Below are 21,519 nucleotides of genomic sequence, written 5' to 3'. Positions count from 1 at the left end.
CGTTTTTCAACTGTGATAATATGTTGAATTAATGAACAAGATGATTTCTGACAACATGTAAAGCTCAAAATTCCATCTCATAAATCATTCATATCTATGATTTCCAACTGCTCTCAGCAATTATTTCAGAGGGTCAATGGAGATTATTTTCTATTTGATTTATATACTTCATTTATTTGTTTAATATCATTGTTTATAACAATTTTTCATTGTATTGTGGGGATATTGATTTGTATCAACATATTTTTATCAAGATTCTTATCAACTGTGTATATATGAATGTATATCCTTAATAGTATGTCTTACAAGTAAAGTATGCATTTGATCTGCATGTAAAAACATCTCATTATAATATAAGTTTACTGAGGGTATGGATCTGTGAGCATTTGTGTCTATCAATATATGCTGAGCGAGGATAAAAAACACCTTACACCATGAAAATGAATGAAAGATCATAGATTGCATATACTGTCCAAAATAGTCTGATACCATTTTTGGTATGTGCTTACAGTTTGATATGTAGGTGGGTGTTACATAAAGCTGTTCGTAAAGTTAAGCACAACTTTATGCACAACTGGACTATGTTCTTAGGTCCTACATCAATTACATAGGGATATCACGAAGCACAAGAAAGGATCACCAGTTGTGCATAAAGTCATTTGTATCTTACAACAGCTTTATGACACCCACCTGTGTGCCGTTTCATAAAGCTGTTCGTAAGTTAAAGGTCAAGTCCACCCCAGAAAAATGTTGATTTGAATAAATAGAGAAAAATCAAACAAGTATAACGCTGAAAATTTCATCAAAATCGGATGTAAAATAAGAAAGTTATGGAATTTTTAAGTTTTGCTTATTTTTCACAAAACTGTGATATGCACAATTAGGTGAGTCAGTCGATGATGTCCATCACTCACTATTTCTTTAGTTTTTTATTGTTTCAATTATACAATTTTTAATTTTTTACAGATTTGGCAATAAGGACCAACTTGACTGCACCATATAGTATAAAACAATGCTATCTACACATGTCCAGGGAGGAATTAATCATTGTTTCACTTGACAATGAGGAGAAAATTAGAATATTTCATATTTCATATAATAAAATACAAAAGAAATAGTGAGTGGATGACGTCATCAGTCTCCTCATTTGCATACCCACCAGGATGTGAATAGAACTGTTTTGTGAAATTAAGCGAAACTTTGAAATGTCATAACTTTCTTATTTTACATCCAATTTTGATGAAATTTTCAGTGTTATGCTTTTTGGATTTTTTTTCTTTTTATTCAAAATCAACTTTTTGTTGGGGTGGACTTGTCTTCTAAGAGCGACTTTAAGAACGACTGGTGGACCTTTCTTACATGCTAAACCATCGCCAATGGTATATACCGTTCACCAAAAGAAAGGATCACCAGTCGTTCTTAAAGTCGTTCTCAACTTACGAACAGCTATATGCAACACCCACCAGGAGGTGTTCTTTGCTGTGATGTCAAACTCTATTTGTGCCTGAGTAAGATACACGTATGATTGCAAAGAATTGATCTAGTGTCCATGAAGGCATTGTCCTGTGAACAGTTGAAATATAATTCATTCCAAATATCAATTCAATGAGAAGTGATTCACAAAGGGATTCATTAAACATTCTCTTGTAAACAGAGATACATGTAGTTTGCAATTTAATTCAAATGCAACTCTTGGAGGATAATCAAGGATACTGGCAACATTCAAGAAATGGTAAATTCTAGTAATTCAGGAAGTCATACTCTTCATTTACACAAAACATCACGTAGAGAATAATTCCTGATTATCTAAGCGTAAACATATACAAATTAAAAATAAAATGAAATGGTATTGATTGATTTGGGAGAAAATACTCTTCAGGCGAGTTCCATCATCGAACTGACAATTTTATAGATGAAGTGTTTTTTTGTACTTGTGTACGTCAATGTTTATATATCCTTTCCCATATAGTGATCGTGCTTCTGAAATAAATGAAGAGTTTGATGTTTATCTGGTTACAGTCTGAATAAATTATATTCCTTCATCAAATAAAAAATATGTGTTTGTTTGCATTTTTGAGTGAGCTCTTACCTTCTAACGACTCCCTTTTCACATGCTGTATACAACATACTGCCATTTGATGTATACCTATTACAAAATAGAAAGAAAGATTTTGATTATCAAACCTTTGCATCCTGCAGTCCCTTTACAAAGTCTATGGGGATTGAGAAGTCAACGGGTCAATGCAACATTATGGAAGACTCATGGCCAACTCCATATCATAATCAGGCTTTTATGTATTTGTCCAGCCCAACATTTTTTCCATTCTTACTTAACTTCATGGACTGCTCACGCCATCAAAATTTGAAACATTATAATCTTTCATAATATTATATAAACTAGAAAACGGAGACAAAGAAAGATCCCATATATAGGGGGGTCAGAGGCACCTTGCAGAATGAGTTGGATTTAAATGCAACTAATAATGTCAAGTGCACTCCCCTAATACATGCATTTCTTTGGTTGAAAATAGAGTTGCGTTTGATCGCAAATCTTTCTCCAACAGGCCCCAGAGGGACACTGTACTACATGGAATAGCCCTCATAATATAATTACACAGATCACCACAGAAAGGTCCCATATATTGGGGGTTAGATATACAAAGTTTATGGAATCACCCTCATAATTACTTGTCAGCACTGACAAGTTTTCAAATATCTGACAGATACCATACACAGTAACATTACAGGAGCACCCTTTGATGTCAAAGCAAGGAGTGTCTTCCTTTAGCATACCTGATTTTCCATATTGACTCATCACCGTTCTCTCGGAGTGTCTCTTGAACACCAACATCTGGCAAGTAGGCACAAACTTCACTTCCACCTAGCATAATTACACCTGAAATATAGGGAGAAAACAGGAAGAAACAATAATATGAATATTGATGATGATGATGATGATGGCGATGATGATGATGATGATGATGATGATGATTATGATAATGATGATGATGATGATGATAGTGAGGAATGAGGATGATGATGATGGTGGTGATGATGATGATGATGATGATGGTGATAATGATGATGATGATGATAGTGAGGAATGAGGATGATGATGACGGTGTTGGTGATGATGATGATCATGATCATGATGATGATGATGATGATGATGATGATGATGAAAATGAGTGAGGAATGAGGATGATGATGGTGGTGGTGATGATGATGATGATGGCAATGATGATGATGATGATAAAGGTGGTGATGACGATGATGATGACGGTGATGACGACGACGACGACGTTGATGATGATGATGATGATGACAATGATCATGATTATGATGGTGGTGGAAGAGGTGGAGACAAACAGTGATGATCGATGAAGGCGATAATGATGATGAAGATGGTAGTCATGAAAATGATCCACATCATAATGTTGGAGATGATAATAAAATTTACTCATTTACAAATAGACTTATATATGAAACCATTCACAATAACATTTTTTTCCTGTTTTTGTTAAGATGCCATTTGTCAGGCTCCATGGTCCATCAGACCTTCATCGTAGTAGTGTAGTTTTCTTATGTACAAGTAGCAGCACGTCGTGGTACTAAAATGGGACCTTACAATCGAGGATGTAAAATTTTGTGATATGAAAAAAAGGAAGTTTTCTTATGTTATCATACACCAGTCAGATAAACCTTTTCAGTGGACCATTGTAAGAAGCAAAAGATCCCAATTGTAAACTGCTCAATTGTGTTTAAGACCGGGACCCCATCTTACAAAGAGTTGTAATTGATCCGATCAACCACAACTATGGACGGCCAACAACGTCAACATCTAAAATGCAAATTTGTTCAAAACATTTTCCAGATATGATGTATATTCATACATTCATCGTTCTCTTGAAGATTCAGTGTGATTCTCTTTGTTTACTAAAGGAGATTGTGCAAATTTCCTGTAGAAAAATTATGGAGTAGATGGATTTCCATACAGTTAAGGACGTTCCACAGTTAAAGTGAAATCCATGTCATTTTCACCAAACTTTGCACATAGATACTTGAGAACCTTAATATTCGAAATATGCAAAAATTAACATAGGTCCATGTGCTTGATTTTTTGCTATAGAGCTTCAAAGTTCACCCAAATTGATGTTCTTAAGAATTGCGCATTCAAAAGAATTTGGCATTTTTAGACCGCCCAAGATTACCTCATTGAGTTTAAACCTCTATTACTCAGTCAAAATACATGAAAAAGTCATCAAATTTCGCAAGAGAGTTAATAATTGTATCGTTAGAATGGAGAATCTATTTATAGTGCTATTTGTTTGCAATTTTAAGTTTAACAGCACTGTCAGTTCTTAAAAATGGCGTAAAAGATAACAAAATACCAATCTAAAAAATATGAAATTTCAGTAACAAACTACAAACGTACAACAAATGCTGCACTTTATTCAAAATCCATGTCATTTTCACCAAAATTTGCAGAGTTGTAGAGGAAGGTATACCTAAGAGGTACAAACATTAAAAAATAGGGGTTCATGTGCTTGTTTTTAAACTATCAGCATTTTTATTAGAGCAAATGTGCTTTTTAAAACACCAAAAATGTGCCGAATGCTTTGTATCTATGTGAAGAAAAAAATCAAAACCACTCTACCATTTATTCAAACTTGGGGTAATATTCGTGATTCTTGGCAGCACTGCAGAGTAAAGTATTTTGAAATTGTAGAGAATTTTTTTTTAATGGTCCATGGAATAATTCCATTTTTTAGCTTCATGAAATAACGCATCGGATCTGCAGTTAAAGTGCAGAAGATGAGAAAAATCAGCTCATACCCGCAGCTAAGTAATCACCTGTTCATCCATTGTGACGTCAGCGCGCAGAGTGTAAACTATGCGCAGATCATAATGCGCACAAACATAAGTGTAGAACGTCCTTAAGATTGATTGGATCATTTGTAACTCTATGTAAGACGGGGCCCGGACATTACATAATATGAAGAAATGAAAAGGTGTGCATTGTCTGCTGCTTACTTGAGAAGCCGTCTTCAGCCATTGCATTGTAAGGGCCTGGGGTAGGAGATACTGAATGGAGAGTAGCACCGGCAGGAATGTCAAGGAGGGTTCGTCCATCTATCGTCACAACCTACATATCAACACCACAATATATCAAATGAAGTATTTTGCATTTATTTTAAAGTATGATACGTCATTTGTATAATGTCTCATTTTTATACTATGCAATGTTTGTATATTCTTGATTTTGCATGTTTTTAATGGAAAATAAATGAATTCAATTCAATATTATAAAGTTGATCAGGATCCCGTAACACAAAGGTTAGCGATTAATCGTACACTGGATTTTCACAATTGATTGTAGCATTGTAGTCAATGGAATCAATCGTAGAAAAATGTTGTACGATCATTGCTAAGCTTTGTGTTATGGGCCCCTGTCAATACCATACATAATTTGTGATGAAATTACATCTTGGCAGCTGGTACATCACAAGAAAGTGAGAACTTAAGAAATTCACACTATGGAATATGAGCTTTTCACACTTTTCAACAAAACAAAACTTAAGAATGGTGTTTTAAAGGACGAGTCCACCCCAACAAGAAGTCGATTTGAATAAACTTTTATTCAAATCAACTATTTGCTGGGGTGGACTTGTTCTTTCATTCTTCTCTCCAGGAGACACACTCCCCCCCCTTTCACTTTTCAATTGCCAGTCCCTTCAAAACATGACTGCACATAGAGACATGTCTGTGAATATAGCTCAATGGCATCTACAAAGAATAGATTCTACATACCTTCCCATGTCCATCTATTGAAGCAGTTACAAATGTGGTTTCCCCTGAACACCAAGGCCAGCTATCAGACAGAAAGCTGACATCACGTATGACATCACAATGTAACTAAAGGTCAAGACAGTGTCGAGATAAATTCAGATGATACGCATTGTTAGTAACACAGAGGAAACTCCTATGAATATTGCACATATAATATTAATAACAATAATAATAAATAATAATAATGATAATGATAATAATAACAATAATAATAATAATAATAATGAGCACTATACAAGCAAGTATAATTATAATTATTATTATTATTTCCAACAGAACATCAAGTGGAAATAATAATAATAATTATAACTATACTTGCTTGTATAGTGCTCAACCGTAATCTATCAATGGTCTCTATTATAAAGCACTCTACAACAATAGCAGCATAGTTAACATAGCTTTAGCTGAGCAGCTATTGCACACACTGTGTTTCAAGGAATAAATTCCTGCCAGGTCCCTATTTACCTCACCTGGGTGGAGTGCAGCACAATATGGAAACAAAAATTTGCTGAAGGAAATTGGTGACTGGAGTAGGATTTGATACCACAAACCTCTGATTGAGAGGCGGAATCCAGAACCACTACACCACGACGCCTCCATAAATCAAGGTAATATCCAAGGTACCAGCCCTCAATATTTTCATTATGATTGAATAAGCTGATTCTATGTGTATATAGGTCTCTTCAAACCGAGTTCCCACTGCACTAGAATAAAATATGTATCTGGAGCTTGGATTTCGTCACAAGCAACAAACTCTGCCATTCTAACTGGTCATATTTCAGATTTTGACATTAAAGGAATTTATTAGAGTTTGTATTATTTGAAGACAAGATACATTATGTAATATTTGGATACAGCTTCACCCCTGGCTTCAAGATAGATCTAGCTTAATCATTTTTTCCATAGTTTCATTTTGTTGATCTAAAGTTTGAAATTCAATATCATGACAAAACGTTATGAATATAGTGAAATTTATTAGATCTATTCCTGTATAGATATTCATTTTTTCAATCGGTGCAACGCCAAGACCCATTTTACACAAATTATCATCGTGACTAATTAAAACAATCCTCAGATCATTGGTCGCAAATGTCGGGAAATGGAATTTTGTGAAGGCGAAATTTATAAGGATTTAATTTGTGCGGTGAGATCTGCGTATCTGAACCAGGTGTTTCGAATATTTACGCTAGGTTACGTAATCGTACTAGGCCGAATTTACTTTTTTTTGAAGCGCATTGATATATGCATCTTTAATTAGGTCGTACTCGTACCGTTTCACGTGTGATAGCCCTTTGGGTGTGGTTTGATTAGGAGAAGGCATTTGAAGATCTACGTGCACGGACGTGTTTGTAGGCAGAGCACGAGAAGTTTTAAACGTGTGTTGGAGATTTCTTCGCTGGGAGAATTGGGACTTCAGCTGGTCCAATAGGCAGTGGGTCTACCTGTAGCAGTGGGTGGCAGTGGCTGGTAGTGAGCTACTGTGGGGCTTGCAGTGGCTGTGGAGTTTGCAGTCCAGGGGTTGCAGTCTGTGGGTTGCAGTCTGTTGTACTGGTAGTGGCAGCCTGTAGTTTGAAGCAGTTGATTGACCTTTTTCTGACCTTGGGGTTTTCTTTATGTTTCCTATGACGCCGATTAAATGAAACTGCCCTAGATCTGGTGTCCCGGTTTCTTTATTGAACTGTCCGGTCCCTTAGCAAGGTCCAACCCCCACCCACGACAGATTTGGCGACGAGGATGGGATCACTGGTTCTGCGCAGTCTTCGCCGATGACCGTCAGGAGTCGAGGAACAAAACTCCATGGTCAACCAGTCAACCGAGAAGCCGTAATAGAGGTCAAGTCAGCAAGTCTTCGCAGTGAAGTCAACCAAGTCTTCACAGTGAAGTCAACCAATTCTTGCCAGTCAAGAACGAACTTTAAATTGAGTGGTAAAGGTTAAAAATTAATTGTTGTCACTGATGTATACTATGTACTTGTGGTTATATTAAGTACAGTATATTAACCTTTTCTCCCGAATAAGACCAATCTAGCCCTTGTAACGATGCCCGGCGAAGAAGCGTCGATGTCCGAGATGCTGCAGGCCTTGACCGGTGTTCTGACAGGCCTTTCCGTGCAGCAGGCTCCGCCAGCTCCACCAGTAAAGCTACAGAAATTCAGAGGACTGCCTAAGGGGCCAGGAGAGCCCTCCCTAACCGAATGGCTCGAGGAGTTTGACACTTACTGCCGTAGGTACAAGCTAGAAGGCACGAACAAGGCCCAGGCTTTGGTTGAACATTTGACTGGATCGGCCAAAGAAGAGGTGCTATGTAGGAATTCCAGTGTGCGAGGCAACTATGATTCTTTGGTCACTGTCCTGAAGTCGCTCTTCAGTCCGGCGGAGTCCGTGCAATCGCAGAGTGCCGCTCTTCACTCAAGGGTACAGCAAGAAGGAGAGTCACTCGCCGAATACAGTAGAGTCTTAATGCGATTACACTCAAGAATGGAGCAAGCGGCCAGTTCTGAGGAGAAGAAGGCACTGGAACTCCTTAAAGATGGTTCGCTCAAAGAGAACTTCTTGAACGGCATTAGGGAGCCTTGGATGAAGAGAGAGGTACGACGAATTAAACTCGCCTCAAGAGGAAGTACATTTCTAGAAATGAGAGAGGAGGTTCTAGAGTTTTTCGAAGGACAAGAAACGTTTGCCAGTAAGGCTGTGCTGGTGAAAGAGGCAGTGGCAGAAAAGAGGGAGATTCCTAGCCCTTCAGAGATGGAATTATTGAAAAGTGATATTTCAAAGTTGGCTCACCAGGTCTCGAGCCTAGTTGAAGTTGTGAGTCACATGACTAAGGACAACAACCAGAGGACTGGTCGTAGCAGTAAAGCAAAAAGGGACACGACCTGCTATAATTGTGGGAAGAAGGGTCACACTAGATCAGAGTGCCAAGAACCTACCTTGTGTTACGGCTGCAAGGGGACTGGACACATGAAGAAGGACTGCCCAGAGGGCCGACGAGCTGTCATGTCAGAGCGTAACAACAGCCAGCATCCAGGGGTTAACATGGGTACAATCCAAGAGTCAAGCATGGGTGCTACTTCGTGCAGTGATGAGGGTCTATACGCCAGGTTGATTTCTTCATGCCCAAGGACGAAGATTCTGATATGTGGAGAAGAGCTTGACTGCGTTTTGGATAGTGGTGCTGAGACGTCGGTAATTCCTTCTTCGGTTTATCATAGCCACCTCAAAGACAAGTTGGGAAGCCCGAGACAATTGCCATTCTCCCTGAATGTGGTAGGCGTCGGAGGAGTCGCAGTTACGGAAGGCTATATTGAAGTGCCAGTTGAGGTGGAGGGACGGATGGTACTTGGTAGCTTCCTGATCACTCAAGACAGAGAGAACAGTAATCGTACCTCGATACTTGTAGGATGTAATATCCTAGACCAGATTAGGGACAAGGAGCGCCTAGTTGAAAGGCACCCCCTCTTGAGTGTGGTACAAGCAGATAGCATACTTGTTTCTCTGTGCAACGTTGTCACCGAGCATGAGCCATGTAAGGATGATGGAGATGGAGTTGGCCCACGCAGTGGTGATCCCTGCCTTCCCCTAGGTGTGCAATTAGATGGACTATCAGCTGATGAGAAGCAGAAAGTCTCTGAACTCTTGACAAAGCACACTGATGTATTTTCAGCAGGACCCTTTGACTTGGGGGAGTGTAGTATTGTCCCACATGAGATAAATCTGAGTGATGGCCCGCCAATTAGACTGCCTTATCGGAGACTCCATCCAGACCAGGCGTGTGAGATTAAAGAGATGCTACATGAGATGTTGGATAAGGGGATTATCCGGCAATCGAAGAGCCCATACGCAAGCCCTATTGTCGTTGTGAAGAAAAAGGATGGGTCTAATCGACTTTGTATCGACTACAGACAGGTGAATGCGAGGACAGTTAAAGACTCCTTCCCATTGCCAAGAATCGAGGAGACCTTGGAAGCTTTGACTGGGGCAAAGTACTTCACTACCCTTGATCTTGCGCATGGCTACTTCCAAGTAGTGATGGACCTGCAGTCTATCGAGAAGACTGCATTCAGGGTACCTTGGGGCTTGTATGAATTCCTACGGATGCCACAGGGGCTGTGTAATAGTCCAGGAACCTTTCAGAGAACCATGGAATTCATTCTTGGGGATATGAATCTGACTGAAGTGATTTTGTACCTGGATGATATCCTGATATTTTCTTCGACGCTTGAAGAGCATCTGGCTCGGTTGGATAGAGTGCTAACCAGACTTCACAATAATGGTTTGAGAGTTAAAGGGAAGAAGTGTTCATTTCTCAGGTAGGAAGTCACGTATCTGGGTCACGTGGTGACAAGTGACGGGATCGCTGTCGATGAAGACAAGATAAAGAGGATCAGGGAGTGGCCTACTCCCAAGAACGGACATGATGTTAGCTCTTTCTTAGGGCTGGCTTCATATTACAGGAGGTTTATTCCGGAGTTTGCTTATGTGGCTGGACCACTACACAAGGTTTCTGCTAAGAAGAAGCAAACCAAGAAGTCATCATTTGAGTGGGGCGATGATCAAGAGACTTCCTTCAAGGCTTTGAAGGAGTTATTGACGAAGGCCCCAGTATTGTCCTATCCCCGTTTCGATGAAGACTTCACCCTGGAAGTAGATGCTTGTGGGAAAGGACTGGGTGCATGCCTATCACAGAAGGATAAGGATGGAAGACTTCACCCTATAGCGTATGCAAGTAGAACTCTTCGAGGAGCAGAGAGAAATTACCCCGATTTCTCCCACTCTTCCCATCGATCACCTTCTGAATAAGTCACCCATAGACTTGAATGATTATGGCCAAGAGCAGCAGAGATTAGTAGAACAGGCTTGTCGGAAAGTATCTGATAGGCAGAGAGAGGATGCCATGAAGGAGGAAAAGAGACAACAGAGGAAAGAGAGAGGATCTGTTGCTGCCATGGGAATAGGCGACAGGGTGCTACTCCATCGTGATGCATTCACAGGCAGACATAAACTTGTAGACAAGTTCTATGAAAGACCCTACATCGTTGTTGCAAAGAACAAAGAAGAGGATGTCTACCAGATCCGCCCGGTTACTGGAGGAGAAGCTAAGTGGGTAAATCGACGTCGCCTAGTTGAAGATCCTCGTCAGGAAGATAGAGGGATAGACCAGATTTTCCCTTACCCTCAGGATAATGTTGAAGCAGAGAGTGAACTTAGTCGTCACGTTGATGATAACGTTGATAATGTCGACATCGAGAACCGAAATGACGACGGCAATGATGACAGTGATGATGAGGGCGATATCCCAGGTTGGCTCTATCTATCGAGTAGACAGGGTCTGAGGAATCCGGAACCCGAAGTAAGAGCCCCGGTCCGACGTTCGGCGCGAAGTAATAAGGGTGTAAATCGAAATCCTTTTCGATTACCCACGTCCTCCATCACAGGCCTTCCCACTTGTTAATGTAAATGTACAGATTATTTATGACACAAGCGGGGAAGGAGATACTTTGCACTTGATTTAATACATGATTAATGTTTTGGGGTTCATTTTTCTAAAAGAAAAGGAGGTTAATAGCAACAGTGGGAAAAGTATTGAATTTTCGAATTTGGCATTACTTTGTTTCCTGTTCTAGAGAAAAAGTGGTTTGTCAGTATATTCAAATATCTTTTCATTACAAAGATGCTGGTGCAGCTACTCATGGTTCCTTTTCCAGTAGTATACGATTGATATTTTGGAAATGTGACATTTGTTTTTTTTGTCATATATTGATAGAGACCGGTTTGTGACATATATATGTATATATAGGATAGGAGTATAAGATTGAATTATTTTGAGATATGAAATATGAAATTCTTTGTGGGTCATATTATATATTGACAGAGAATGGATATAGTGTTCAGTTTCTGAAATATATTATAAAAGGTGTGAAATCAAATTTCATAGATATTCTGCTATAATTGTTTTGAAATTGATAAAATCAATGGATTTGTGTATCGATTCAAGTATATTTTTGGGGTTAATCATTATAGATGTAGTTTGTCGGGGACGACAACGTAACAAGCGGGGAAGATGTCGGGAAATGGAATTTTGTGAAGGCGAAATTTATAAGGATTTAATTTGTGCGGTGAGATCTGCGTATCTGAACCAGGTGTTTCGAATATTTACGCTAGGTTACGTAATCGTACTAGGCCGAATTTACTTTTTTTTGAAGCGCATTGATATATGCATCTTTAATTAGGTCGTACTCGTACCGTTTCACGTGTGATAGCCCTTTGGGTGTGGTTTGATTAGGAGAAGGCATTTGAAGATCTACGTGCACGGACGTGTTTGTAGGCAGAGCACGAGAAGTTTTAAACGTGTGTTGGAGATTTCTTCGCTGGGAGAATTGGGACTTCAGCTGGTCCAATAGGCAGTGGGTCTACCTGTAGCAGTGGGTGGCAGTGGCTGGTAGTGAGCTACTGTGGGGCTTGCAGTGGCTGTGGAGTTTGCAGTCCAGGGGTTGCAGTCTGTGGGTTGCAGTCTGTTGTACTGGTAGTGGCAGCCTGTAGTTTGAAGCAGTTGATTGACCTTTTTCTGACCTTGGGGTTTTCTTTATGTTTCCTATGACGCCGATTAAATGAAACTGCCCTAGATCTGGTGTCCCGGTTTCTTTATTGAACTGTCCGGTCCCTTAGCAAGGTCCAACCCCCACCCACGACACAAAGGTACGTAAAGTGATGTTTGTCAAAAATTTAATCACAGTTGTATGGAGAAAGTTGATTCTAAGAGTAAAAAATATTTCAAAGGCTGATAAAATAACTCTCCTTTTGTGAATTCTTTTAATCAAAAGTACATCATAGCCTCCACTTAATACTTGTCTCTGATATCAATATCCTTTTATTGTACATACACTTATAAGTAGACACAAGTTGTTTTTCTTTTTTGACGAAATACCATTTGCTTTTGTTTATCTGCTTATATTCCTTGAATTGTTTATTTGTTTTGTATTATTTTGTACTTCTTGTCTTGAACAAAATATTGGCAAATGTCAGTGACGTTCTAATAAATTCAATTCAATTCTTACAAAAATTGTTTTCCTCACTACATTTTTATTTATATACTATTCTTGATGTTGCTGTTGTGGCTGAAAAATAGAACTTCTTGTTTTTATTGCTTGATAACATGTGTTTTTTATGACTTTTAAATATTCGTAACTATTAATGAGTGAAAATTAAATTACTAAAATCACTGAACAATGTTGCAGTTCTGATTGACAATACTCACATCATAGACATATAATAGTGGAATTGACATCCTGAGGTCAAATACTGCCAACCCCTGTATATGAAAAAAGAAAAAAACTAATTGAAAGATTAAGAATCCTGTTATATATGATATATATATACAACATTTTGACAATTTAATATAAAATCATCATTGCTCTATCCTGTATCAGATTGTGAAACAAGGCTTTCACAGGTGTAATTCATTACCAATAATCCATATTTGTATCAGACAACAGAAATATGAAACAATAATACTTGACAGTAGCAGCTAAATATTCTGCAAAATCAACTACCTGTAATGATACACCACTCTTTTGCTATTCAGTCTTATGCCCCGATGGTCTAACGTCCACTTACTGTCTACTAATTAAAAAGTGCAAAATAATTAGAAGACTAAATTAAATCAAATTATTATAAAGAAATGTGTACATTCTAACTGGAAATTAGACAGAATGGTAAGCATTTTGCTTATGGTAGCTGGCCTTACATTTTTAATTATTTGTACTTGTTCATATTTATATGAATTATAATCTATTGGTGATGTGTAATTGTCACAATTTGTAATTTGTTCAACCATTTTGTATGTTTTTTCTAATACTATCCGACTGTAATTTTATGTTTTGAATGATCAATGAATGCAGAAACACCTGCTAAAATCATCATAATGCATGTGCCCTCAATGTTCATTATCATGAGGCTAGGTCATAAGAGACAAAGAAAATAGCACTGGCCAGGAGTGAGATTTGGACAAAAATAATTTAATTAATGGTGAATTTCAAGCACAAGAATAAAGATTAATTAATGGAACTGCAGAGGGATCCCAGTAAAACTGTGGAGAGTCTAATATGCTTTTCACACTGCATTTCCTAAACCCCATACTATCCTTAACCCAGGACTATCTTTAACCCCATAAACTGTGTCATTATGGAGTTAGAGGGAAGGCCTTGGAGTGGTTCAGGAGTTACCTCACTGATAGGACCCAATTTGTATCAGTAAATAATAGCAATTCGACTACTCTTCCAATTACTTGCGGTGTCCCACAGGGTAGCCTACTAGGCCCACTTCTTTTTATTACTTACATCAATGATATTAAAAATACATCAAATTTACTTTCATTTATACTTTTTGGTGACGACTCCAATATTTTCTTTTCCCATGATGATATTAACCAACTCGTTAGAATCGTAAATTTTGAACTAACAAATGTTACAGATTGGATCAAGGCCAACAAACTTTCGCTTAATCACCAGAAGACAAACTACATGCTTTTCAGTAATAAAATCAATACTCTACCTGACAGTATTTTCTTTGATAATTTCGTTCTTAATGTTTCCACTACCAGATTCTTGGGTGTCCTTATTGACGACAAATTATCCTGGAAGCCTCATATCGATAGTATACAGCGCGTCCCAAAAAAAATGTCCCTCTGACATAGGGCTGAATTAATTCTAAAATGTGGTAGTATTCTCAAATAAATGTTCATGAGTGGAAAGCTCATCTCCTGATCTAACTTCTATGAAAATTTCATTGGTCACGCTTCAGCGGTTTGGAATACACACTCTGTTACGTAACAGTGGTGCATTTTAGCCCATTCCAAGTTTGCAGCATTGATGCATTTCTGCATTGTGTATGGCATATCAACTCAAATTTTTACATCACGGATCTGAGCAGGGACATTTCCCTTATCATATCCAGGCTCATCAAATCATAAACTTTGGCATGTTAAGAAGGATAAGAAACACAAAAATTAAGATTGTTTGATGATTGATAAGGGGGGTCAGTGCAACATCTTGGAAAGAAAAAGTGAATGATGGATGAGTAAAATAAGCTGAAAAATAAAGGATAATCCACAAGTTAATCACCCTTGGCGAAAAGGAACTTTACCAGAGAAATATTTGACTTTTTTAAGTTACATTGGATTAACTTATCAACAGTAGCTTATTAACTAAAAAAAATAATGAAAACAAAAATGCAGTATTAGGCATGAATTAGGCATGAAACAGACATGACCTGTTGTCCTAATCATTGTGCATCTCCAGTTATCAAACATGAAATGAACTGTCAAATATTGTTTTTGCCCTTCTGAACATGCTAAACGTTGTGATTTGACGAGCCTGGTTAGAACATGAAGATTTCCCTGGTCAGATCAGGGATTTCCTTGGTCAGAACTTTCAAAGGGGGTTGATATGCTAGAAAGTGCAGAACACACAGCAGTGCTGCATACATGCAAACTTGGAATGGGCTGAAAAGCACCACTGCTGAATAATAGACTGTGTATTCAAAACCACTGAAGCGAGATCAATGAAATTTTTATAGAAGTTAGAACAAGATATGAGCTTCCTAGATCCATACATTTCATTGAGAATAATTTTTATTTTTTGAAGTAATTTAACCGCATATCAGAGGGACATTTTTTTTGGGACGCGCTGTATGTAAAACAATTTCTAGAAACATTGGAATTATTAATAAACTCAAACATTTTCTCCCTTCCCGCACTTTGTTAACATTATATTACACCCTTATTCTACCATATATTAATTATGGAATTATTGCCTGGGGATGTGCAATACAAACACAACTAAATAGAATATTACTTCTCCAGAAAAAAGCTCTAAGAATAATTTTTCAAACACACTTTAGATCACATACTGATATCTTATTTTTTGAAAATAACATTCTTAAAGTAAGTGACATATATCTTTTCGAACTTAGTCAATTTATGTTCAAATTAAGCAAGGACGACCTTCCCGCCATTTTCTCTAATATGTTCCGTAAAAATACATCCATACACTGCTACCCAACAAGGCAACGACAATATTATCATCTCCCTTTAACAAGAACTTTATTTGCAAAGAATTCATTTGTCTTCTCTGGGCCTGCCTACTGGAACTCTCTGCCTCAAGATTTCAAAGAATCCCCCAATGTAAGTATTTTTACACGCAAACTGAAAAAAATGTTAATTCTGCAATACTCGTCGCAAACAGGTCAAGCTGAATAACTAATTTAATTATACTCGACTTTTGTGTATATGCGTATTATATGCGCTCATATTATATACATAGTCACGTATATTATTCGTTTAATTATTTTCTTCTTAAAATTGCAATTAGCCAAAGTACCTGCTCCTGCTGCCCGCCTTCTTCTTTCTTTCTACTTAGTGTACTGCACTCCTCTGTCCCTCCTGTCTTCCCCCCTCACCTCCCCCCTCTCTTATAATATTGTAAAACGTAATTTTTTCTCACACGATCCATCAGTTACGTTTTTGTCAAGTGCACAAAGATTGTTTGTATTTATTTTTAAACAAAATTATTATTAAGACCCAATATTTATTTGTTGTAATTTTGTAATGTAACTAAGATAGGGGCTTGTCTCTTGTACAAGCTTTGCTTTTTTTCGGCAAGTCCCTCCGTTTTACTTTTAAATACAAATGTCATTTGAGATATCTTTATTTACTGAATTGTGTTCCTTAAATCTATGATTATGTTATATATATTATATTTCGTCTTGTAGTATTTTCGACCTTGTTATGTTATGTTTATCATATTATGTACAATTGTGAAACGGAAATAAATAAATCAAATCAAATCAAAACTATCTTTTTTTGTTTCACACTGTCTTTCTTAATCCCATGCTATTTGCTTAGCCGGGGTTAACGCCTTAACGCCGGACTATCGCACAGCTCATGAATATTGATGATTTTGCCATACAGAGCGTGATTAAAATGCAATTTCGACTTCTGTGATTGGCTAAAGCTTAGCCCCACTTTTCCTTAGCCCGGTTTCGTTTCACACTGCATCTCTTAGCACCACAATAAGCCGGCTAACCCTGCTTTTTGCAGGGCCAGATAGTAACATACTTTTTACCATGCTAGCCCACTTTGCTAAAACGTAGTGTGAAAACAAAGTGGGCTAAGCTTAACCTCGGGAAATATGTGCAGTGTGAAAAGCATATAAATGGAGTCTTTAATCACTTTGAAAGTGAAACATGATGAGTACGCCGTGGTCGACCAATCTCCCAGTATTCACACGAAGGATTGCGCTAATGAATTATGAAACGCAGTAATTATTTGAACGGTACACACCTTTCCGTTGACACAGGTACAAACTACAGTGTGAGGGCACTTGGGATCCACTGCTAACCCAGTTCTATCTCTGCCATTAAAAGCACCTGGAAAAAGAAACAATATAATTATTTTATTATTATTATTATATTAGAAAGAGAAATTAATCAAAAACAGAAATTTACAATAAAAATAGGGGAACTAGTATCAATTTACATTTTGGTTTTATGTACTTAATTTATGCAGAATCCAAATCAAGTATTCAGGTAAAATCAATCAGATATAGCGTTCTAAAAAAATTATAAATAAATAAATAAAAAAAATAAAATAGATAAATAAAAATGAATGAATAAATAAATACAAAAAAATAAAATAGATAAATAAAAATGAATGAATGAATGAATAAATAAATAAATAAATAGTTTTCTTGTATGAAGAATGAACATGTAATCATTGATTAATTGATGTCCTGGCAAATTTTTTCTCCCTACATTTTCGGTACCATTTTCATATAAATCTTTACATGCAAGACTGACTACGAGACAATAACTGGAAGGTCAAAGTAGTACAACCAAAATAAACTGTATTCCATTTGATTCAGGCTTTGATAAATAAAGATATATTACTATTATACAATTATTGGGAATTTTTCAGAGTATAATAAAAGGGGAAATTTTTAATTTACCTCATGCATGGCCTAACAGTGACCCATAAAGAAACTTGATCATATGAATGTTGAGTACATGTAATTTTATACCACTAGGCAAATCCAAATATATGATATATACAGTACAGCATGTCCATAATGAAATTAGACCCTAGTTTGATTATTGTATTATATCTGGTAACCATCATTAAATTGAGGGGGCTTTTTTTAGAGGGGTTGAGTTTCAAAGAACTATAACAATTAAAAAAAAAGAGAATCTGATTTACAGCCAGTAACAAAGAAGAGTATCATTTCCTGTGGTCAACTACAACAGAACATTGACAATCATAAAGACCGTGGGAGAAAATGATTACTTCGCAGCCACTAACAACTTACAGCTATCGTATGTCAAAAGCTGAGCTCCTGTTTCTACATCCACCACTGCCAGCCGTCCTGCGGTCGTGGTGGCTAAAATCTGAACAAACAAAAAGAAAATATTATGCAAATATACAAATGACTTGCATTCCAAAATATCATATAACATATATTGCGTATGAAATTCTAATCACCTTTCTTTTTCAAAACAAACTTGGAATCATTTATTGTGTTCCTTGATATTAGAACAGGACAAGTTTAGTAACTCGAGAAGAAGCATTTTTCATTTCATGTACAGTAAACTTCATTTTAAAACATGAAACTAAATGAGTATAATACGAACATATGTTTACATCCATACATTTACAAGTACATAAATAGGCATATAAAAATGAAAATCTGAGGGAAAAAATTGCTAGATTGTTTAATTTGTAAACTCATTGTCTTCTTATAAATTTGCAACACTAATTTCCTTTTCATGAATCCTAGACATCAAGTGGAGTAAATGAATAAAATGGAAGAAGACTTTATTCATTTGTGCCATTTACAAGCATGTGACACATTCTTCAATAACTGCAATTAACACTACTGAGTCAAACCACAAAATTGATTGCCTTAAAAGCCAGAATTGAATAATCCACACTAATACAATAAAATAAAACGTGCATCATGTGTATTGCCATTGTATTATTGTGCATTTTGAGACAATGTAATGAAAATGAAAAAAGAAGATGAGACTTATTTTCAAAATATAACGGAAATCTGTAAAAGTCAATAGCACTGTTAAATATTCCAAAGTCGGAATTGGAAAGTAAAACAAAAGATGAAATTTAAAGGACAAGTCCTCCCAAACAAAAAGTTGATTTGAATAAAAAGAGAAAAATCCAACAAGCATAACACTGAAAATTTCATCAAAATCGGATGTAAAAATAAGAAAGTTAAGACATTTTAAAGTTTCGCTTAATTTCACATAAGTTAAAGCACATCCTGGTCGGTATGCAAATGAGGAGACTATGATGTCATCCACTCACTATTTATTTTGTATTTTATTATATGAAATATTCTAATTTTCTTGTCATTGCCAAGTGATATAACGATTAATTCCTCCCTGAACATGTGGAATTAGCATTGCTTAATACTACACGGTTCAGTCAAGTTGGTCCTTATTGTCAAATCTATAAAAAATGAAATATTGTATAATTCAACCGATAAAAAACAAAAGAAATAGTGAGTGATGGACATCATCGTCTGACTCACTTAGTTGTGCATATCACTGTTTTGTGAAAAATTACGCGAAACTTTAAAATGTCATAACTTTCTTACTTTACATCTAATTTTGATGAAATTTTCTGCACATGCTAGTTTGATTTTTCTTTAGTTATTCAAGTCAGCATTTTCCAGGGGTAGACTTGACCTTTAAACAGGTACCTTTCTTCCATCACATGTGAACCTCACAGCATTGATATTTCTGGCAAGACTAAATGTTGTCACCTTGGGAGCAGAACAAAGAGAAAAGTGAAATCAGGTAATTAACCCAAAAAGGGGGAAAAACTTTAATTGCCAATTTTCGCTAAATAGATTTCATAAACAACAAAGCAGTCTTAAGGGGGTGTTGCAAGAAAATATTCGCAATCAATTGCAAATATTCTGTTGCAATTTTACAGTTGATTGATCACTATTAACTTTGGCAAATCAGATTACACTCCTTGTTTCATGGAGCAGATTAACAATCAATTGCAGCTTTGCAATTAATTGCAAGGCATGTTCTTGATTTCGGGAATGAAAATAGACTTGCAATTGATCGCAAGTTTCTTGCAACGCCCCATTAGACTTTCCAAAACATGAAAATATTTGTTAAAAAACTGTTTAACACCATACATGTATGAATTTGAAATTCCAAATCAATGACATATATTACATGAAAATCTATTCTTAGCAAAAGAAAATTTTCAGTAACAAGTTTTTGAATACTGAAACTCTACATGTATAGATGTGATTTAAATTTTATGAATATCAATTTGAGATTTGACCCATCGATAGCGCAGTATGATATGATGACAATATTGAAATATTGTAACTTTGAATCTTCTAATATTATGATATCTTCACAAAGAATTTCAGAGTAAAAAGTTAAAATGTACTCAGAACATATACTATTCAAGAACAGAGAAATTTACTTTCTTTTGAAAATCTGACAGTTAATCATGTGGTACTTTTTCTTCATAAAATCATTTTTATTTCCTAATACCTTTTGATACCCATCACAACAATATATCATATTTCTAGTATACATAACATACAATACAGAAAAATATCATTCAAATATATAAGAAAACAGAAAAAATATATACAATACATGTATGTGCTATCAAATTTTTCATTTCTAACAAAAAAATCTTAACTGAACTTAAATGATAATCTGCCATTTTTTTGCATTTATTGGAAAATATAAAGTATTTAACGTATGATATAATAAAATCAGGATAATTTTTATCAGTAAGTTTGATTGTCATAAGAGAAAAAGTCCTCAACCACGTTCTGTACAGTCCCGTGTATTAAAAATTATCCTACAAAAAAAGTCTGGAGGTAATGTGGAGGAAATTGCAGTGCGATAGGCCTACCAGGAAAATTATTCCCTGTGAAATCAACTGAAGTCCTATATTTCTATAAAATGCATATAAAATAACTTTATCTACTAATGAAATGTTTGACATCCACAAAAACTTCTTGGTGGTATTACTCCATCCAAAAGAAAGTAGAAGTTAACTTTGTAATTCACATGCAATTCAGTTTATTAACTGCAATATGTGGAGAATTTTGATAAATACCATCTATCTATCTATCTATCTATCATATTCATTACTCACAGAGTAGCTTTGAAGCAAGGCACATTTCTGTGCTGTATACAGGTTCACTCTGCCATCAAATGCTCCAGAACAGAAGAGATACCTATCCTACAGTCACATCAAAATAAAATACAATTATTAATATTTACAATTGATTGTCATTTCTTGTTTCCCACAACAGCAATCATCATCAATACAATAATGATAACTAATCATGGTAATGATAATAATATTAATAATAATAATAATAATACCAATGATAATAATAATAATATAATAATAATAATATAAATAATAACAATAATAAACATAGCAAGAGTGTCACTAGGGCGAGCACATAATACACCCGCCTGTAATGCGGAAAATTGAGTTATTGGTCAAGCAAGAAAAGTGGAAGGTGGCGCCTTCACCTAAAACCTTCTAACCTCAATATCAATAGAATTCCTGGGATCTATGCTAGTATCATACACACCAAATTGTATGAGC

The 21,519-nt window shown here is 36.2% G+C and overlaps 1 protein-coding gene across 1 annotated transcript in view; it reads right to left on the bottom strand.

Annotated features, from left to right (window-relative positions):
- Nucleotides 1-496: 496 nt before the first annotated feature.
- The window catches only part of LOC129257900 (uncharacterized), a 32,130-nt gene continuing 11,107 nt past the window's right edge, over nucleotides 497-21,519 (bottom strand). Inside the window, exons 3-11 of the mRNA XM_064096272.1 lie at nucleotides 21,055-21,141; nucleotides 19,616-19,678; nucleotides 18,209-18,287; nucleotides 17,188-17,273; nucleotides 13,105-13,158; nucleotides 5,812-5,916; nucleotides 5,035-5,146; nucleotides 2,794-2,896; nucleotides 497-2,146 (exon numbers count right to left, since the gene is read on the bottom strand). Of these exons, the coding sequence (XP_063952342.1) occupies nucleotides 2,086-2,146; nucleotides 2,794-2,896; nucleotides 5,035-5,146; nucleotides 5,812-5,916; nucleotides 13,105-13,158; nucleotides 17,188-17,273; nucleotides 18,209-18,287; nucleotides 19,616-19,678; nucleotides 21,055-21,141 (750 nt within the window). The 3' untranslated portion in view covers nucleotides 497-2,085. The remainder of the gene's footprint in view (nucleotides 2,147-2,793; nucleotides 2,897-5,034; nucleotides 5,147-5,811; nucleotides 5,917-13,104; nucleotides 13,159-17,187; nucleotides 17,274-18,208; nucleotides 18,288-19,615; nucleotides 19,679-21,054; nucleotides 21,142-21,519) is intronic.

Source organism: Lytechinus pictus, chromosome 3, assembly GCF_037042905.1.
Source record: "Lytechinus pictus isolate F3 Inbred chromosome 3, Lp3.0, whole genome shotgun sequence".
Classification (NCBI taxonomy): domain Eukaryota; kingdom Metazoa; phylum Echinodermata; class Echinoidea; order Temnopleuroida; family Toxopneustidae; genus Lytechinus; species Lytechinus pictus.
Note: the sequence above shows the minus strand (reverse complement) of the source record. Positions and strands in the feature narration are given on the sequence as shown.